General features: G+C 37.9%; 1 protein-coding gene across 1 annotated transcript in view; it reads left to right on the top strand.

The window, feature by feature from the left end:
• SRRM4 (serine/arginine repetitive matrix 4) overlaps nt 1–19,130 on the top strand; it is a 101,214-nt gene that overhangs the window by 66,279 nt on the left and 15,805 nt on the right. Inside the window, exons 9-12 of the mRNA XM_072142309.1 lie at nt 15,446–15,762; nt 16,086–16,310; nt 16,953–17,063; nt 17,815–17,958. Coding sequence (XP_071998410.1) covers nt 15,446–15,762; nt 16,086–16,310; nt 16,953–17,063; nt 17,815–17,958 — 797 coding nt within the window. The remainder of the gene's footprint in view (nt 1–15,445; nt 15,763–16,085; nt 16,311–16,952; nt 17,064–17,814; nt 17,959–19,130) is intronic.

The following is a 19,130-nucleotide window of genomic DNA, read 5'->3' as shown; positions in this document are numbered from 1 at the left end:
TATTGAAAATCTGTAGTATTTTTTATCCACAAACTACCAGCAATTATGAGAACCAGCATCTACAAATCCCCATTTTAAATTGAGCAAGCACCACTTTATTAATTTCAATGGGACTGACTTAGATCAGTCCTATTGCATTAAATGGAGCTGTGGTCTTGCATGTCTTCTACTAAATCAATCACACTGAGATCCCTAGATCCCCAGTCTCATAATCACTTCCTAGTATACTTGTAGTCAGATCCATAGCAATCAGACATCGAATCTTTACCCAGTACATAAGGGATCTATATATATATATATATATATATATATATATATATATATATATATATACAGGCGGCCCCCTACTTAAGAACACCAAACTTACAGACAACCCCTAATTACAAATGGACCTCTGGTAATTGGTAATTTACAGTACTTTATCCTTAGGCTACAATAAACAGCTATAACAGTTATCAGTGGTGTCTGCATTTAAGATTTATTGCTTATCCTGGTTCTTATGACAATTCAACATTTTACAATCCAATTGTCACAGAGACCAAAAAAAATTGTCTGGAGTTACAATTATAAAGTATAAAGTATACAGTTCCGACTTACATACAAATTCAACTTAAGAACAAACCTATCTTGTACGTAAACCGGGGACTGCCTGTAATTTAAATAAATAACACAATTGCTTGTATGTTGCTATTAACTCTCTAGATCTACATATCAAAATTATAACAGGTATAACTAATATTTAATAAATATAAAGAAGCTGAGTATTGAGTAATATCAGAGTGGTTAACCCAATGTATAGTATTATCTGTAGAGTGACAGCAGCCAGCTCTGCTTGGTGAATCACATGTATATTCAACAGCCAACCGAGAACTTCCCTCCAACGCTACACAGGACTCCGGAGCAGTTAGGGGTGATTTGAGAGATAAAAATAAATGACACTTTAAATGCCAGCGTGGGTTATCAATTTCCTTTTCCCTGATTAAATGAATTGCAGGCTGTGTCTATAAAAGAATTCCCCGGAGGGTCAATTTAGCTGGATGAAATACCAAGTGGCTTTCATTAGGTTTATTTCATTAAACACTATGTAACCATCAATGTCTTACATTGCGCACATTAAGCCTCTTTACTGGCAAATGTTTAGAAGGATGAAGCCTTTATGTACTTTCTGGAGTCTGTAACCTTCCTATTGGGGTTTACTACATGCAGAGCTAGCTTTTATCATACTGTCACTCCTTGTACATTCAATGTCATGGTGCTCTGTTATACCAAACATGCAATCACCATTTACAGTGAAGGGAAAATCTACTTCCAACTATATCTTGCCATAATAGTGTTCCCCACTAATTCCTGCAATGTTGGTGCCATTGTGTTTTGGGAAACATCTGGACCCTTTCTGTAACTTAAGGAAGTAGTTTGAACTGTATCATGCACTCGAGAAAAAGCAGTATATAAATCAACATTGTTTTAGTGAAACAGAAGTTTCCAAAATGATTAAAGCTTCTTCCCTTGCGTAAAGAATCATCCATTCTAAAATTTTTGAAGTCCCTGCTAAAAGATCCCAATTTTTCTAAAGTTGATGATATTTAATGGAATTTCATTTCTACTTCTTACTACTCACATAAAGTATTAAGCCTTCCATATACAGTAATGCACACTTAGATTCAGAACAGTGAATGTTCAATGTTTTATTCAATGAGAAAAATCACGCTACACATCTGTTCCATTTTAAATCACACATTCCAAATGAGCAAATGCATATATTTTAACTTAAAATACTTGTTCTTCACCTGTGTAGTCATCATGATGAATACTAACAATCTATCTATACACATAGCAGACACAGAGAATGTGACAGGTAACCCTAATGTGCCAGTAGTTGTACAGAGGTTGGAAGTTTATAGCATTTTAGTTCCATGTTTTATTACAGAATGATGTAATATACAGTGACTTGTTAGCAACGTGTCTCATTTTAGAACTATCATTATTATATGGGTTGCAAATCAGCCTGTGATCTGTTTAGGGTTGTCCTTACAAACTCTTTTTCCCAGGTGCAAAACCTATAATGAATCTGTCATATGCTCATAATTACATCTCCATGACTAAATTATTCCTTAAAAGAGCATATGCTATCAGACTGTGTTGCTTTATATATGGACAACATAAAATGCAAAAAAATCTACTGAAACAGCACAAATATAATGTACTAATAGTAGCCAAGTATCAAAGAATCCACTGGTGTCAGAATCTCAGTTACTTTTATTATGGACCACTAGTGTGCTGCACTTCTGCTCCTCACCACTGGAGGCTTATGTATTTGCCCTTGAATTTGCCCTTACCTAAGGTGGTTGATCAAATGCATTATGGAGGCCATCTTGTTTCCTGTTTGGACCTATAAGAAAACCATGAGGCAATATTGTGACTTGTTCCTGTCTCTCTTCATCTGCTTACTGGATTACAATCATGTTTACCAGTATCAGAACAATTGGATTCATAGGGGGGCATTCATCAATTTTGACACAGGGTCCATGTTTTTGGTGCACAAAAAGTACAATAATTTACATTGGAATTTTAGATTGTGGCACAAGCTGTTAATGAATTGCTGCAAAACCCGAAATGGTCTCAACTAATTCAACATTCATGAAGGTGAAATAAAACTTGGCAGTCAAGCCTTTTGCAAATCTAATTGTGCGCCAAAAATTATGCCAAAAAAGTGTTGGTAAACTAGAAGGAAAAATGTCAGATTACAAAGCTTTGCCCGGGTTATGTGACCAAAGAAACAAAAAAAGGCACAGAAATATTGTGGCTCCGACACTTAATATGGCATACAAGGCGGATCCAGGAACAAACTCTGCCAAAAAACTGACATATACAATTTCCAGGACAATTGGAGCAATTGGTCGGTTACAATAAATTCAGACCTAGACCAAATTTGAAGAAGCTTCAACAAAGTGAATCTAGGATTGTTTCCCATGCAAACTCATACTTTTATTTTTCAATTGAGTTGCAAAATGAATAGAAAATATACTCCAGACAAGGTCGGAAATATTTCTTTTTCATTTAAAATAATAATTTTCTCCTTCAAATTTAGCTTTCAACAAAGAATGCTCCCTTTGCTGCAGTTACAGCATTGCAGACCTTTCGCATTCTAGCAGTTAATATGGAGAAATTTCACCCCATGCTTCAAGAACCCCCTCCCACAAGTTGGATCGGCTTGATGGGCCGTTTTCTGAGTACCATAAGGTGAAGCTGCTCCCACAACAGCTCAGTGGGGTTGAGATCTGGTGACTGGGCTGGTCACTGCATTACAGATGGATATCAGCTGCTGTTTCTTCCCTAAATAGTTCATGCATAATTTGGAGGTGCTTTGGGTCATTTTCCTGTTGTAGAATAAAATTGCCTTTAATCAAGCGCTGTCCACAGGGTAAAGCATGGTGTTGCAAAATGGAGTGATAGCCTTCCTTATTCAAAATCCCTTTGACCATGTACAAAGCTCCCACTTTACCAGCACCAAAGCGGCGCTCAGCAGTCTCCATCAGCTCCATCATAGATGAATGGAGCAGAACGGACAAGCACTGCACCATTCATTTCCAGGGGGGTCCAACGGAGCTACCTGGGACACCATCATACCACCCATTCTTGCGATCTGTAGAGGTATCATCACTAACACCCCACTGCTCAGCAAGTTAGACCCTATCCACAGGACATGGCCTATCTTGTTTGGTGGGAAAACCCCTTTAAGTGAGGTTATCTAAAATACATCTGATGTGTATGTCCAGCTAGGCAAAGGGGGAGATAGTCTCCTGCTAGAACAACTAGAACAACTTTCAGAAGACAAAAGTTTTTCTTTCTCTGTATAGTTTTCCAGGTAAAAACATATCATCCAGATTCTGATAACTACCATTTGCATCAAGATGCCTCCAAGTAATGTTATGATAATTATTAATGATCATTATCATAATAGTTCACATTTCATGTTGTGTTAGAAATTCCAGCGCCACAGACGTTCTTTGTATTGTCCCCAAACTATGTCAGAGCCATATCTAACAGGGGTGTTAAAATGATTTCTAGGAAGTGAAAATTTCAAGGGAAGTATTCCCTTGATATGTAAGATTTGTGAGATACTACAATATTTGCATAGCTACGTGTGGCCAGATCTGCCAATTATATTAAATGAGTCAGGTGTGGAATTCATCAATTACATTAAGGGCTATTTAAGATGCATATCCGGGAGAAAACAATGTGACCTGGGAATTATTACCTTCTACTGCTATGTCTGGTACCATGCTAATTTATACTTCATGCTATGTAATGCAATGTATACAGTGGCATCTGTATTTCTCAACAAGTATATATAGTATTTATTTAGACCTTCCCCTACTTACAATACAAATAGTTCTAACTCAAAGTAACTCACATGATTTGAATTAAATTGACCATCATCATTAATACTATCTTCATATGATAATAATATTCTATGATGCTTCATATTATTACAAATCTACAGATTTGAAGGATAGTTATGAAAAGGCATCTTGCTATACAGATATGTTATGGTCAACGCTTGGGCTCCAAAGCTTCTGCATGGGCTCCTGTTGCAAACAACAAAGGTCGGTGTTGACACTGAACGGGCCTTTTAAAGCATGTTATGCCACAGTCAATAATGACTGTGACATCTAGCTGCGAGTTAGGACCTTATACGCTGGCATATGTACTATTGTGCATTAAATGAGAAGTCAATCACATCATTCATTCTACTATCTAAAATAAAATTGAAATTACAACTGCCACATTTTCCTCATATATGATTGTCAGTAATAATTTAACGTTAGCCACCACGTTCATGGCTCAATAGGTTTTCCCAGTTTTTTTGGGTTAAAATTAGGTAACTCGGATTATATTCGGGTCGGCTTATACTCAAGTATATACTGTACAAATCAATTCTTCATATTGGTACGAGGACAACCAACATAAAAGATTATGGCTTTTGGATGGAAAGGGGGGAAAAAAGTTTGAGATTAAGGTACAAAACAGAAGAGACACTAAGGGGTTATAGTTAACAATAATGTATATTTAATCAGACTTGTAAGAAGGTCAATGCTTTTCACTTCCATCCAGCACTTATCAATTGAATGCATCCATGCTTGAGAAGGGTAATGAGTCAGCTCAAAGCGATCTAGTCTAAAGTATATAAAAACGATGTCCAATAGTGCTATTCTGGAATATAACTGGTAGAAGATGTTTACAACCAGTCAGGGCCAATATTCTCTTTTCTACTCATCCAGTACATTCAGCATTCAATTAGCTCAGATTGGATAGGACGAGAAACGGGAAATCAATGAGTAAGGCCAACCCACCATCTGTTCTGCTCCTCAGAAATCAGACAACTTTGTCTAAGTTGCAAAGCGACTGTGATAAAGAATTCAGCCGTGTAATGCTAAAGTGTATGAAATATAATATGGATTATAGCAAGAGCTACTGATAACGGCTACATCCTGCCAAACTAGGTTAATATATGTGATACAGCTGTAGTGTTTCTATAAAGATCATGAAAAAATTAGTTCACAAACTGATTTTTATTGGATATTTTTAGATAGTTCTGGTATTTAGCGTGCCAAAACATTTTTTATTTAGGAAATCCACCACTTATTGCCAAGAGCTGTTTTGTATTGAAAAACTTGCCTGAACAGATGGCTCTTTAAAGTCTGATTCATTTCTAATTACCTGCGGTTGGAAAACTCATTATCTGCCATTTCCCTCAAGCCAGATGAACCTCACTCAGGCCGAATACCTGAACATAGAACCGCACATTGTTTTATGGGGGGACATGTTGAATTGTGAGTAGTAAAGCAGTACAATGAATACTAATTGTAAGTACAATTTGTACTGCCGCTTCTGAATAATCCAGAACGTTCTCATTCCCGCTCCTCCCGCTGAGAGTGTTTTTCATATTCTGAAATATTAATGGGTTACTGGAATACATATTGAACAATGGTACACATCATGTCACTAGCTAATACAATATTCCAGATATTATTAATGTCTCCAGACATAGATATTGCGCCCTTACTTATAGATAATGGCTAGCAATAACTTTGGCCTATTTAAGCTTTACATTTAAGGGACACTAAACTTAAAATACAAGTCATATTAAATAGAGCATATTTGCATATGGACAGAATCGCTATAAATAGATCCCTCTGACACAGTTCCCAGTACAGTGTACAAAGGTGCTGAATGCAAATCAGGGGAGACCATCCCAATCAATTGAAGCGTTGGAATGTCTCATGCGTGGAGACATTGGCCATGGTAAAAGGATAAGAGGAATAAATTTGTATATAAATTTGATAAGAGGATTATTTGCATTGGTCAGTGCTAGATTGTTGAGATCTGATCTGTTGGTTGGAATATTTCAACTGTGGTCAACTGGGAGTCAGATCTTTGTAACCAACCATTGATCGACCGATTTACAATTTAATGTTGCTGGATTTTTGCTCACGTGAATGATCCAGCAGTTAGATGAATTGGTCTTATCTATTTATCTTGTTGGGGGGCCGAATTATGAAAAATAGAAAACTATTTAGTTTTTGAAGAGGCTATTTATGTACGGTTTATATTTCTATGTATAGAAAATTTAACAGTTCCCAGCTCCAGCTTCATAAGAATTACTAGACTATATTGTGAGTTTCAGAATACATGAGGGCGGACCACTTGCATTTGTAGTCTTCCTACTAAAACTGAGCGTACTTTACATTAGCCAGTACAACATGTGATCGTTATTCAAGCAAAACCCTCAAATATTTACACAAAGCATGTAAATGGGTAAGTCTTTGATATTGTGAATGACTCATTCAACAGGTCACATACCAAAGTACCAAATTACACATACACCTCTACCACTACATACTACTATTACACTAAGACATTAGTGTAGTGAACATTTCCATCAAGTTCTATAATTGTATTTAATTTTATGATCCCTTTAAAGTAATGCTAAAAATGCTAAAAGGGTTACCCCTAGTTTAAATGTCATCCCTTATCCATGAGATACAGAATATTATGGTGTTCAGAGTGATCCAACCACTGGAACACATTGCGGACTGGGACTAATTGTGAAAACGGGGGGCCTGTTCCCAGTGTTGGAATAGGATTCTTTAGGCTCTCCAGAGAAAATTAATCTAAGGGCCCAGTGTTCATTATCCCGAAGGAACTAAACTCTCGCCTCCAAATTAGATTGTTTTCTGCTGGATCTCTGGTGTTGAACCAGGGCCCACCGGAGGATCCTCTGGTACTCTGGTGGGCCAGTCCGACACTGCCTTTTTCCCCTGCTTCTCTATGGGACTGCCGATTATTGGTTAGAACAGTGCTTAGCTATCCCCAGTGAACCCATAGAGAATTAATGTAGTGGCATTTTCACGTGCCACCCCATTTACTAGGGAGTTAACGCTGAGAGTTGGACTACTAGGTTAGGAGGTAAGATTTAAACTTGGAAAAACCCCTTTAAAACCCTCTCTACTCTATACTGAGTCAGGTGTGCTTATTTCTTATCTTAATCGACTTATTGTCCAAAGATCTGTGATTGAATGCCAATCTATAGGACTAAGATTCTTTTATTATATATTATGTAGCATGGATTTCTTGTATTAGTCATTGGTAGTTTTGTTCAGATTTCAGATCCTTTAAGATATGACACTCAAGGTTCCCCGCACATGAGCTCTGCCCAGCAGTCTTTCCCACAGCACATAGGAGTAGGCAGTTGTCAGGGAGAGTGAATGTATGTTTTTGCTGACCTGTAATATGTAATGATGGAATTATGTTACCTTTTTCTTACACCTTACCTACTAAAGGAGGAGTTCCCGCTTGGTAAGTCGCTGATTCCTGACAGATGTTAGGGGTTTTATTAGAGCGAGGCGCCTGTTAAATCTGGATTTTCAGGGGAAATTTTAAACAAAGAATCAATTATTGAATGTGAAACTGAAAATATCTGTATACTTTATTTTCTGTTTCTATGCCTCTGTTTTGCTCACTGCAAATGGGGCCCTTTTGCTTAATTCTTTCTTTCCATTCTATCTTTCTGTTTCTTATCTTCCTTGTCATTTTATTGTATTGTACGCACTTTGATCCCTACACAGTGTTAGAGAATCAGTCTAGTGGTGTGTAAGGCTATGTCCCCATTGTGTTTCTCTATACATGTCAAATATTCACTGTAAACACAGTGTGAACATGGATTAAGGAAAGATGCGCACTAAATGCTAACAGATCAGTTCCCACTGTCTTTATTATAACAGACCGCGTGACCATCCTGTTCAAAAATAGTGCATTTCCTATACAGAACCATTTTCGACAGATCACTAGTATTCTATAGTTTATGGAGATACATGAAAAATGTATGACTGATTGGTCATAAAAACATCAGTTTTTCAAAGCCGATTTTGGCCACATTTGTGACACATATGCCGCATATGTTGCAACTTAAACCCCCTAACCTACCATAGGAGTCATAAAGGGGTAATTTATTATTGGGTTTTTTTGTCTATTTTTGGCATTGTTTTGGCGACTTTCCATAGGACAGTGCAAAATCACTTTGGCATAGCCCCTACTTGCATCAAATTCATTATTTGCAAAACTAGCTTTCACAATACTGAACTGAATTCATGATTTGCGATTTGGCACAAAATTACTCCAGTCACCCCCTGGTGTAGAAATAGGACAAAAATCACTACCAAATTTTCCGAGACCAATTGCTCCTTAGACAATTAATCACAGTTCATAAGAACTACTTATAAATAACCACAAAAAGATTGGTGTGCAAAAACGGCCCATAAAAAGTCACAACAAAGCTGATAGATCATGTAATAAATCAAAATTTTATGAGAGCACTAAAAGCAATTAAAATCGCACAAGAAACTGTCCTCAGTAATTGGCCTGGTAACAATAAACCAGCATAAGCCATGCTCTTCCCACCCACATCTCACCAAATTTGGTGTGACAACTGACTATTCAATATATAAGAATCCAGTCTACCAACATCATATACCAGTGATGACGAACCTTTTAGAGACCGAGTGCCCAAACTACAACCAAGACCCACTTATTTATCGCAAAGTGCCAATACAAATTTAAATTGTGATTTATTCTCCCTTCTCTGTCACAGCTTTCATTGATATCAGCTCCCTGAGGACACCAATAAAGCAGAAAATAGAAGAAATTTGGAGGATCATTGTAGTTTCCCTCCAAGGTCCCATATAGAGGCAGAGGGCCGGAACAGGAGCCACAATGATAATCCAGATCTGTCCACACCTTCCCACTCCTCCAGTAGTCCAAGATAGCGCTGTCACTTAAAAATATCTCTGTGCACAGCAAGTCCTGGGCTGTCTGGGACTGCAGGAGGATACCTGGAGTCCTGCCTGGTGATGGCCTGGGTGCCCACAGAAAGGGCTCTGAGTGCCGCCTCTGGCACCAGTGCCATAGGTTAGCCAACACTATCATATACAATATAATATAATACAAAAAGGGTTCAGGGGGATCAAGACAGCCCAACGAGTTCCGCCACGTGAAGTGGTTTCCTCAGGAGTCCATTGAGACATGCCAGCAAGCAAATATATATATATAGAAGTTGCTTGTGATAAGCCAATCATGACAGAGTAGTAATTACATGCTGACTCGTATGAAATGCAGTCATACAGCGCATCATAAGTCATAAACTAGAGATACAATCAGGGAAGTATCTAGAGACAAACAGCAAAACTGCAGCAGACGGTAATGTTCCAGATTTGTGACTGGAAACATGTTTTCCTTTCTTGTTTTGATAGCAAAATATTCACATTCTGTAATCAACAATCAGTAAATTTGGTGGCCATCGTTCAAGCTCCATGTTCATTAGTCCCATAATTAGTCTCTAGGTTGCAGTTAGATTGTGATAATTATAATTACACTCTGTGCCACTCCTTAAAGGAATATTATAAGGATATGTAGAGAAATTTCATTATCAATAAAAAGATTAGAGGCAGATTTATCATTAGTCATACTAAATTTTTTTTTTAGAGTTTTTGGTGTTTCACCATTTGGTTTCATTTTGGAAAATGAGATTTGACACATTTTGACTGCAACTAGTTCCTAAGTTTTTATTTTGTCACTGTAGCTGATTTGCATCTCTATCACCCTTGAGTTCAAGTGAGAAATCTGGAGAAAATTATCTGATGTGAAAAATGGAGTGGGTGCAAATTGTCAGTTGCGAAAATTTGAGACATTTTGACGTGTCGCTTCCCTCCTCTGGTCCGCCAGAGTACACGGATTGTCCGACGTCCTGCACCAAAATCCAATTGCATGCAACACAATTCCTTTCAAAATCCCTGTCCCAGCGGCGCGATCCCTGAAAACATCGGAAAACCCGACAAAAATCCTTAGTAAATAAGCCCCGTTGTGTTTTTCTAAGTGGAAATTCAATTATATACAGAGAATCAATAAATACTCCAAAATTCCATAGTGCAATTAATAAGTACAAAACTATACTAAAATACAAGGAGAAAACTGTCACAACGAACGAACCAAAATTGAACCCACTCTCAAAACAAAAAGGGCAGTGCCATTATACTCTATATAATATTTATAGTTTGGGGATAACCATATATCAAATATATATATTCCATGTAAATCATATTATAAATACAAAAAGGGACAACAGTTTCACCATAACAGGACAATAAGTGTCCCCATTCTGACAGAGTCTAAAGGAGAGGGACGGTAATGTCCCAACATGGAAACCCATAACTTTTCAACTACCATATAAATTAATAATGTATAAATTTTTTGCCCTATTGCCCTATAATATTCTTGGTTCTCATTTCAAAATTGTTTTTCTTTTTTTGTAGTTGTTTCTTTCTTTTGTTGGCTGTTTTGAGCCTTCTTGCTTCAAAAAATACCTTTCCTCCTTTGGGGAATTGGCTTGGGTAAAAAAAAAAATATATATATACACATTAAAAAATATAGTCATAGGGTTATTCATTGTAGTTCTATTGAACAGAAAGAGAGGGCATAGCATCTGCAGTGTTATAAGCTCATTTTTATTAGAAATAATGGAAATATAATAAATAAAAGATGTACTGTATATTGTCAAATGTCAACATGCAGAGAAAAATTTATATAAAATACAGAGTTTAACATTTTTGCATAATACTGCATAAAGTGTGGGTGTACTGAATACCAGTAAGTAAGTTTTTGTTCTAATAAAGCGTCAGCTTTGCATGATTTGCTGGCGACATTCATTTGTTTGGTTTAATCACTGCAACCTTCCAGGGTCGCTGCAATCATTTAAAGGCGGTGGTTATCGAACATCACACTAATTGTGACTTTCAGCCGCTGTGTAGGAAGCTTGTAATTACTGTGACCTTGGGCAGATTTCAAGTCATGGCACAAATTTCAATACACAGCTATTAAAAGTGACACATAAATATGGTGAAAGCAAACAGTTATTCGAGTCTTCTCAGCAGGATTTGCAAGACCAATTATATATCAGCACAGTTTCCAAAAGTATCTACATACTGAGGTAACACATCAGTCACTGAGGCCGGCCTTGTTAGATTAAAGAACATTGCTACATCTCATCATAGCTAGGAAAGTAACTGACTCCCCATGGGGAACTCGTTGCTGGTCTTAATAGGGAAACAACTGGAATCTACACACACCCAGGTTCATTCACATTGATCGCCTTTCATAGTATACAGTGTATTACGGGAGGTCTTGTCACTGAAAGGTTATGGTTAAAATAGGTTGTTCAAAACCCAGAATTTTGTTCAATTATTATACATTTATACCATGCTTAATAAAATTCTAGGAATAATAATGACATGTTAGGTCACAAAACACCATTAGGTCAGCATCAGCAACCATTTCAAGGGTCCCCACTTTGAATGCACCAAGTATATCATGCAAAAGTAAAGTCAATATTATATACCATGCAGGGCCCTGTGTTGGCAAAATATGATGTATTTATTATTCTCCCAATGAATCAAATTCATTTTTAGATCAGATAAACACCCCAGACAACTGCACACTATGACTATGACAACAGAATTTTGTGGCTGCACAAGAAAACCAAACTAAGCACACACATGCAAACCAACATACTACATGTGGTAATTTCAGAAGGCGAGATTTAAACCCACTCCCTGACACCCCAGTTCTTCAAAGTAACAATGGTATTTACTATACAGATAGAAAGTTAAAGAGAGATACAATAGATAGAAAAATAGATAACATTGGCCCATATCTGTAAAATTTCCCTTTTACAGCTTTTTATAATTAAATAATTGCTTTCCTCATACAAATAAATACATCTAAAAATGTTTTTCCCCAATATTTAGAGAAGCTGTCAAAGATTTGAGCTTTGTCTATACCAGGGCTATACATAATCCAGGCAACAATTTAGTGACTGTATCTTCAAAACAATTTTTAAAATATTTTTATATTACTAAAAAGTGCAGGTAGTAATAATAAACTATACTTCATTAAAGTAAAGCCTTGTTTCTGCTATTTCTCTTGTAGTGAGCAATGTATATAAAATCATTCATAGCTCCTTCCACCTCATGAAGATAAGAACTCTAATGATTAACTTTTTCAGAACTAAATAATATTTTTCCATGACGATTCAGCTCTCTCCGGACATTAGACTATTCAGGGAACGTCTTTAAAGAGTTATGTCATGAGACACTTAATAAACCTTCTTTATCTTTAACATTCAATGGATTACAGAGATTAAAGCTGCTTTACACAACTTTGTCAAAAGTTTAGTTATGCTATAACCATCCACTAAACTTATGTATTATATCATTCAAAACTGTTACTTACATTAGTCAGCCATGACTATTCTGAGATCCACAGTAGGAAAAGATGTTAGCTAATCCAAACCCAAAATTGATTACTTACTCAAATTAAAATTAATCTCATTAAGAAGTAGAAATCCATCATATGGGACACCAAATTCTCATTAGATCATCCTTGTGCATTTTATCCTTATCCAGAATATCTAAAATCACCTCTATAGTCACCTCTAATTAAATCTATACACAGATCAATCCATGATGAAAAAAAAGTGAGACAAAGGACATCTTTACCTGCCAATAATGAAGAACTCAGTCACAGTGCCATTTAGTTCTATTTTGGCCACTGGATCTTTATCATTAAAATCATTATTAATATAATGTTGTTAATATCCATGAAATAACCAAATCTCTCCCAGCCCTCTGCAATATGTAAAGTGTCAGGGCACACCATAATTGATGGGACGTGTTTCTGTTACAGAATCAGATCAATGAGTCATTCTAGAACAAAGTTGGTGCAGCAAATAGCTTCCAGCGACACATCAAACGCATTATTAATTTAACAACTTGAATATGAAGATGGTAGATATAGATCTTCATACATTCATAAGAAACTAATGCATTAAGCAAATCGTACTGCAGAAAACATCTTCAAGGTTTATCAGATATTATCTTGTGATCTCAGTAGTGTATGAATACAAGGTATATCAGCTCACCCCTAGATGTAGTCCAACCAGATACTCTTGCATCTCCTTCAATATAAATATAATGACATCAATGTTAGTGATCAGAAATGTGCCCTACAGGCAGTTCCCTGTATTTTACTATTTGGATGATGTCCTGAATCACAATGGGGAACATTTACTTAGCCATCCCAGGGAGTTCCCCGAAAGTGGATTGTCCGACGATAATGCAGTCTGCCGCAATTCAATAAGATTGTGCGCCCAATATCCTGCTTGTGTCGCTTCCCTGCTCAGGTCCGACGGAGTTCACCTTCTTTTAAGTGGTGCACGTAAGTGCATTGGATTGTGACACAATATGAAAGTTAAATCCCGCGCTCAGTCCGAATCTGTCGCATTGTCCGACGGCACGCTGCCCAATTTGTGTCACATGGAGGCCGGCGCAGCTGCGCTAAAAAATGATTGTGTGCGAAACAATCCCAGCGCAGATACCTGCTAAATAACTGTCCAGGCCGTGCAATCCCCGAAAACGGTGCACAGTCTGACAAAAGTGCGCTCTGCGACCCTTAGTAAATGAGCCCCAATGAGTTCTAACCCCTAGTCTATTTCACATTTAGCTCCATTTATGTTCCGATTACAGGAAATAGACAGATCACCCTGTAAAGCATGGTACACAGTCTACAATAATATGGGTTGCTAAATATTATCTGGGATGAACCCTTGGCTTAGCCACCGTGGATTGGAAGGAACTGTCGGCGTTCACCTCCCTTCTCTGCATAGCTCCAGATCTGAAGGCTGCTATGCACAGTTGATAGGTGGAGGTGCCATATGTTGGACAACCAGGCTATTTATAACCTATACTATGGATGGCTCAGCAATATCAAAATCCTGGAAAACTGGCAGAACTCAATCTAGCTGATATGTATGTGCTGGAGACAGTTTAGAGTGGTAAATATCTGACAGGTTCCATTTAAAGGAAATGTACCATCAAAATCCATCATGATAAACCAGGGACACTCAACATTTATTATGCTAGTTGGTGAGGTTTCCAGAGCTCCTCCATGCTGCAAATTCACAGGCTGTTACACTGTGCTGGAGCACTTCCCCCCTAAAGCGATATGCTGAGAAAAGGGTGAGACAGACCAACAGCCTGAAGACAGAGGAAAGAGAAATTACAAGCCTCATATAGTAAAAGCAGGCGATACTCCAGTAACTTAATTCATAAGTAGAGTAGAGTAAGAAGTTTGGCTTCACCAAAGGAACATAAAGTACAGAAAGTTCTGTAGAGAGCAACATTTTTTACATTCTTCTTTTTTTGATCTAACCTTTTTGCCCATCTGTCAGAAAGTAACCTTCAAATGTTGCTAGAGCTTTATGTCTGTATAAGAAAAAGATGAAGGGGCATAAGCACTTGGCCCTCGCTGTCTGACAGCTCGGCCTCCACACCACTGAAAGGTGCTGCTTTGTCTCTTTCAATAGTCTAATTAAAATCTGCAGAACACATTGTGCACAATTGTAGTTGATAACAACTACGTTAAATGTAGCAATTCTCCTCTAAAGCCTTGTCCCATTTGCTGCGCCAATGTTTAATCAGAGAGAAAGCTCATTACATTTACAGCAATTCCTTTTTTCTTTCCCACTCTGAATCTCATTCTTCTTCTATGGGTGCATGCCAAAATCGTGCATGTTGTCAGTATCATTGCAGCTCTCACTGTCTGCAAGCACCTCTGTTGACTTTCTGTACAAATTTTTTTTGTTGTTTTTTTCCTCTTTCTGTATCATTTCTCCACTGCCCTCTCCTTTTTTTCTCTTTTCTTTCCAGTTAATAAAATATACAGTATACAGAAAATTTAAAAGAAAATTATTTTGGAAAGTGAATGTGGCACTAAGTGACAAGTTGCTTTACAAGTGTTGGGTTACACCTATGTCAACACTCTTTTGTGTTTTCAGATTTCCCAATCAGTCCCTGGCCTTTTGGTCACAACAGAGAGTCATGGAGGTTGTCAGAAGGATGTCTCAAATGAGTATGACTCTGGAAATGATGTATGCACCCCACCCTCCATGCAGACAAGTTCCTCTGTGTTGAAGATTGACCAGGAAAAAGAGAGCCCTATTCATCAGGGTTTTGGACATGTCCCCTCAGTGGTGAAGACTCCAAATGGTCACAGTGACAACATCTCTGATTCAGGGAATTCATCTGCCAGTTGTTTTTCCTTTAGTAAAGATTCATCACTTCTTTTGGGAGAGTCACGGACACCAGCAAAAAGGTGAAGAATCATGGGCTACATTAATATTCTAGTCGTATGGGATGTAACAGATTTACAGTATATGTGTTTACTAAAAGACAGCTTCACTACATCCAAGGTATTTTTGGACACAGAGGGGGAGATTTGTGTTTGAGAGCAGAACTGTTCTAGTTGGCCATTCACAGCTCAGCTTTCACTTTCCTGCAGCTGTTTATAAAATTAAAGCTGAGCTCTGATTGGTTTCCATGGCAACTAGAATAGTTTTTAGACACCTCTGATAAATCTCCCCCAAAAGTTGTTTCTTTACTGTAAATAAATTAAGAGTTGTTTTTTTTATTCTTCAGAGATTTGTCTTCTTGTCTTGGATGCCTTGAGGAACATAAAAGCGTATCTGACGTATCACCTGACAGAACATCTGTACATAGACATCGATCACGGAGTTCCTCATACAGAAGCACCAGAAGGTCGTACTCCCGTAGCTCCAGCCATTCCATCAGCTCTTATTCTTCTTACTATAGGTCATCTCCAGACAGGAGGTCTCGAAGCAGGTCCATCTCTTCAGGTGCCAGGTAAGTCCAGGGAAGTGTAACCGTTTTTTGTTGTGACGGATACAGATAACTTCCAGATATATTATAATATCATAAAGATACAGATGTCATTAAGTGTATTACAGAGCTTCTTCATTTAAAAAAATGATGCTACACTTTGATATGAAGGCATTAGCCCATATCTTGCATTTTTAGGGCAGCCTTTAGTAACTGAAAGAGGTATTCCCATTTTAGACTTTCATCACATGCCTATTTCCAGAACACAGGCTATGTATGTCTTGCTTGGTTAGTTGCTTACAGTGGGGGCTTTACATGTTCATGCTTTTTTTCATTTACATCTTCATATAATTCACTACCATATACAAAAGCGCCTCCCTAATCCCTCTCTATGGCCAATGGTCACCTTATCAATCTGGAACCCATTCTGGACCTACATGTGCCATAAATTTATGTCATACAGTATCCTATAGATATGTCATAAATTGCCACTTTGAATGTATTTTGGGATTGCAAATTTAAGCATCTGGAATATTAGATCTGACTCCAGTTCTTTACCTCAAAATATGACGATAAAAATTGCTTTCTTTTAATGCTTTGATTTACTTGACCTTATGATTTGAGTATGTCTTGACAGCTGTAATTAACATGCATAAACCATTGTAGGTCATATTCAAGATCTCCCAGCTATTCCTCTAAATCAGCCAGGAAAAGTGCTGGAAGTAGAAACTCACGAACACGAAGAAGTCCAAGTTACTCCCGCTACAGTCCCAGCAGGTAGTTAATTCTGAAGTTCAATACCTTAATACAAACTTGGTACAAAAGTATTGCAAAAATCTTTTTAAAAAGTGCCTGCGTTTTTTAGATCAGAAGGTCAGGAGGATCCAGCACTGCCAGAACCTCCTGACAAACTTTCCTAGAGAACAGGTGAAGCACTAACAAAGTGTTTCACCCGGTGTCTGAGAGAGCAGAGCCTCAGTACCTTTATCTCCTTCTCCCAGCCGCCTGATCGGGGTGTTACTGCAAGACCTAAAGTGATATCAGAAACATGTGACTAATCACATGCTTACTGCATCCCTGAGATCTGTACACCTTTTCATGCTGTTGGGGGATGGGGCTAGAGAAAAAGTTGGAGCTGGGAATGATATGAAGAAGAGCTGTGTGTGTATGTAGCAGTGATGAATCTGTTATGCTGCATGACAGTTATGCTGCAAGCCGAAATCCACCAATCAGTGATACAACTGCTCATTTGTTTGAAACTATTTACAATTCAAGGTTAGGCAAGATTGCTTATCTATCCCTAAATTTTGGTTCACTCAAGTGATCAAACTGAGTTCATCAAGAAGATACTAACTGTATTGACTGGAATGAGGATAAGCATTCCAGTATTATGGTGCCAGTAAACATATTCACAAGAAGGATAGGAAGATATTTTGCTCTGTGAGAAAATGTGGGCAGCATGGATTATGCATTGTTCATAATTAAAAATCTATTTCTTAAATATCACAATACTGAATAATTCCAACAGAGATCGAGATCGAAGCAGCAAGTATAATTCTGGTGAAACGGAAACGCGGAAGGGAAGTCACAGAGTAAGACGCAGTTCCTACTCACCTCTAAGAAAGCGCAGAAGGGATTCTCCAAGCCACCTGGAAGCGAGAAGGATCACTAGGTAAAGAATGCAATAAATATGCAACATTAGTAAAGATGCATAAATGGTATCCCTCAAGGCAGAGCCATGGGGGAAAGGAGGAACAACTACTACAGAGAGTGGAGATATATAAAAGTTTTTTTATTTCATCCGATAATCATAAAAACAAACAAAAAAGCATATAAACATAGTACATACGGTGCGGTAAGACACAAGGAAAGAACGGCATACAGAGCCCAAGACAATGTAGAAACATAGAACTGTACGTTGTTGTGCAGAGCCTAGGTGGACCGTGTATGGTGGGGAAACCTCTGGAGTGTTAGGCTACACAGAATTAGCATGACAAATCATATAACACCAGTGTGTGGGTCTGCCCTGGAATAACACTAGTCCTTACCAATTGAAGATGGAAATAGGGTGTTCTACTGGCTGGGATGGCTGCCTGCCCCGACGCGCGTTTCGGCTCGGGATAGAGCCTTCGTCTGGGGGTGGCGTCATGATGTTGAAGGGTCCTAAGATAAGTAGTAAATCGCCCAATGAAAACGTCCGCTGTTGTGCACGTGATGGTGTAGAATTATGCATCACGGCATAGTGCCGAGATCTCGCGAGTCCATGTCACATGACCTCGAAATCCCGCGGTCACATGACCATGACGTCACCCGGTCACATGACCCAGGAACTACGTGATCTAGGGGAAAGGATGCGTTGCATCCTTCCGATGCTGCTAAGGTAGTAATTTGCAAAGAGGGCGCATGCGCATCATGCGCTGTAATCTTCAAAAGTAGACAGCCCCTCTAGGTGTTTGATTTTATATTTTATAATAGGGAACATTCAGTAAATAAGGTTTCCAGGATCCACATATATGATCACTGATCTCAGCTAGTGAGAATGCCACAGTGGGCCCAAAATATGTAAATTGTACAGAAAGTGCTGTTGTGCATAATAAACATGAACATCAATTATAAAAATATGTGAGGAGGTGAACAAATTATATTAAAAATTTCCATAAAGTACTAGGTGCTATAGTCAACCCAATATGCATCAATCCATAATATAGGGTACAGATACCGGAGATATAAACATTATTTGCATATAAGTCATCATACATAAATCATAATGCATATAAATTGTACAAAAAGTGCTGTTGTGCATAATAAACATGAACCTCAATTATAAAAATATGTGAAGAGGTG

The sequence above is a fragment of the Engystomops pustulosus genome, chromosome 1 (assembly GCF_040894005.1).
Source record: "Engystomops pustulosus chromosome 1, aEngPut4.maternal, whole genome shotgun sequence".
NCBI classification, from domain to species: Eukaryota; Metazoa; Chordata; class Amphibia; order Anura; family Leptodactylidae; genus Engystomops; species Engystomops pustulosus.
The sequence above is the reverse complement of the archived record's forward strand: the minus strand, read 5'-3'. Positions and strand labels throughout refer to the sequence as shown.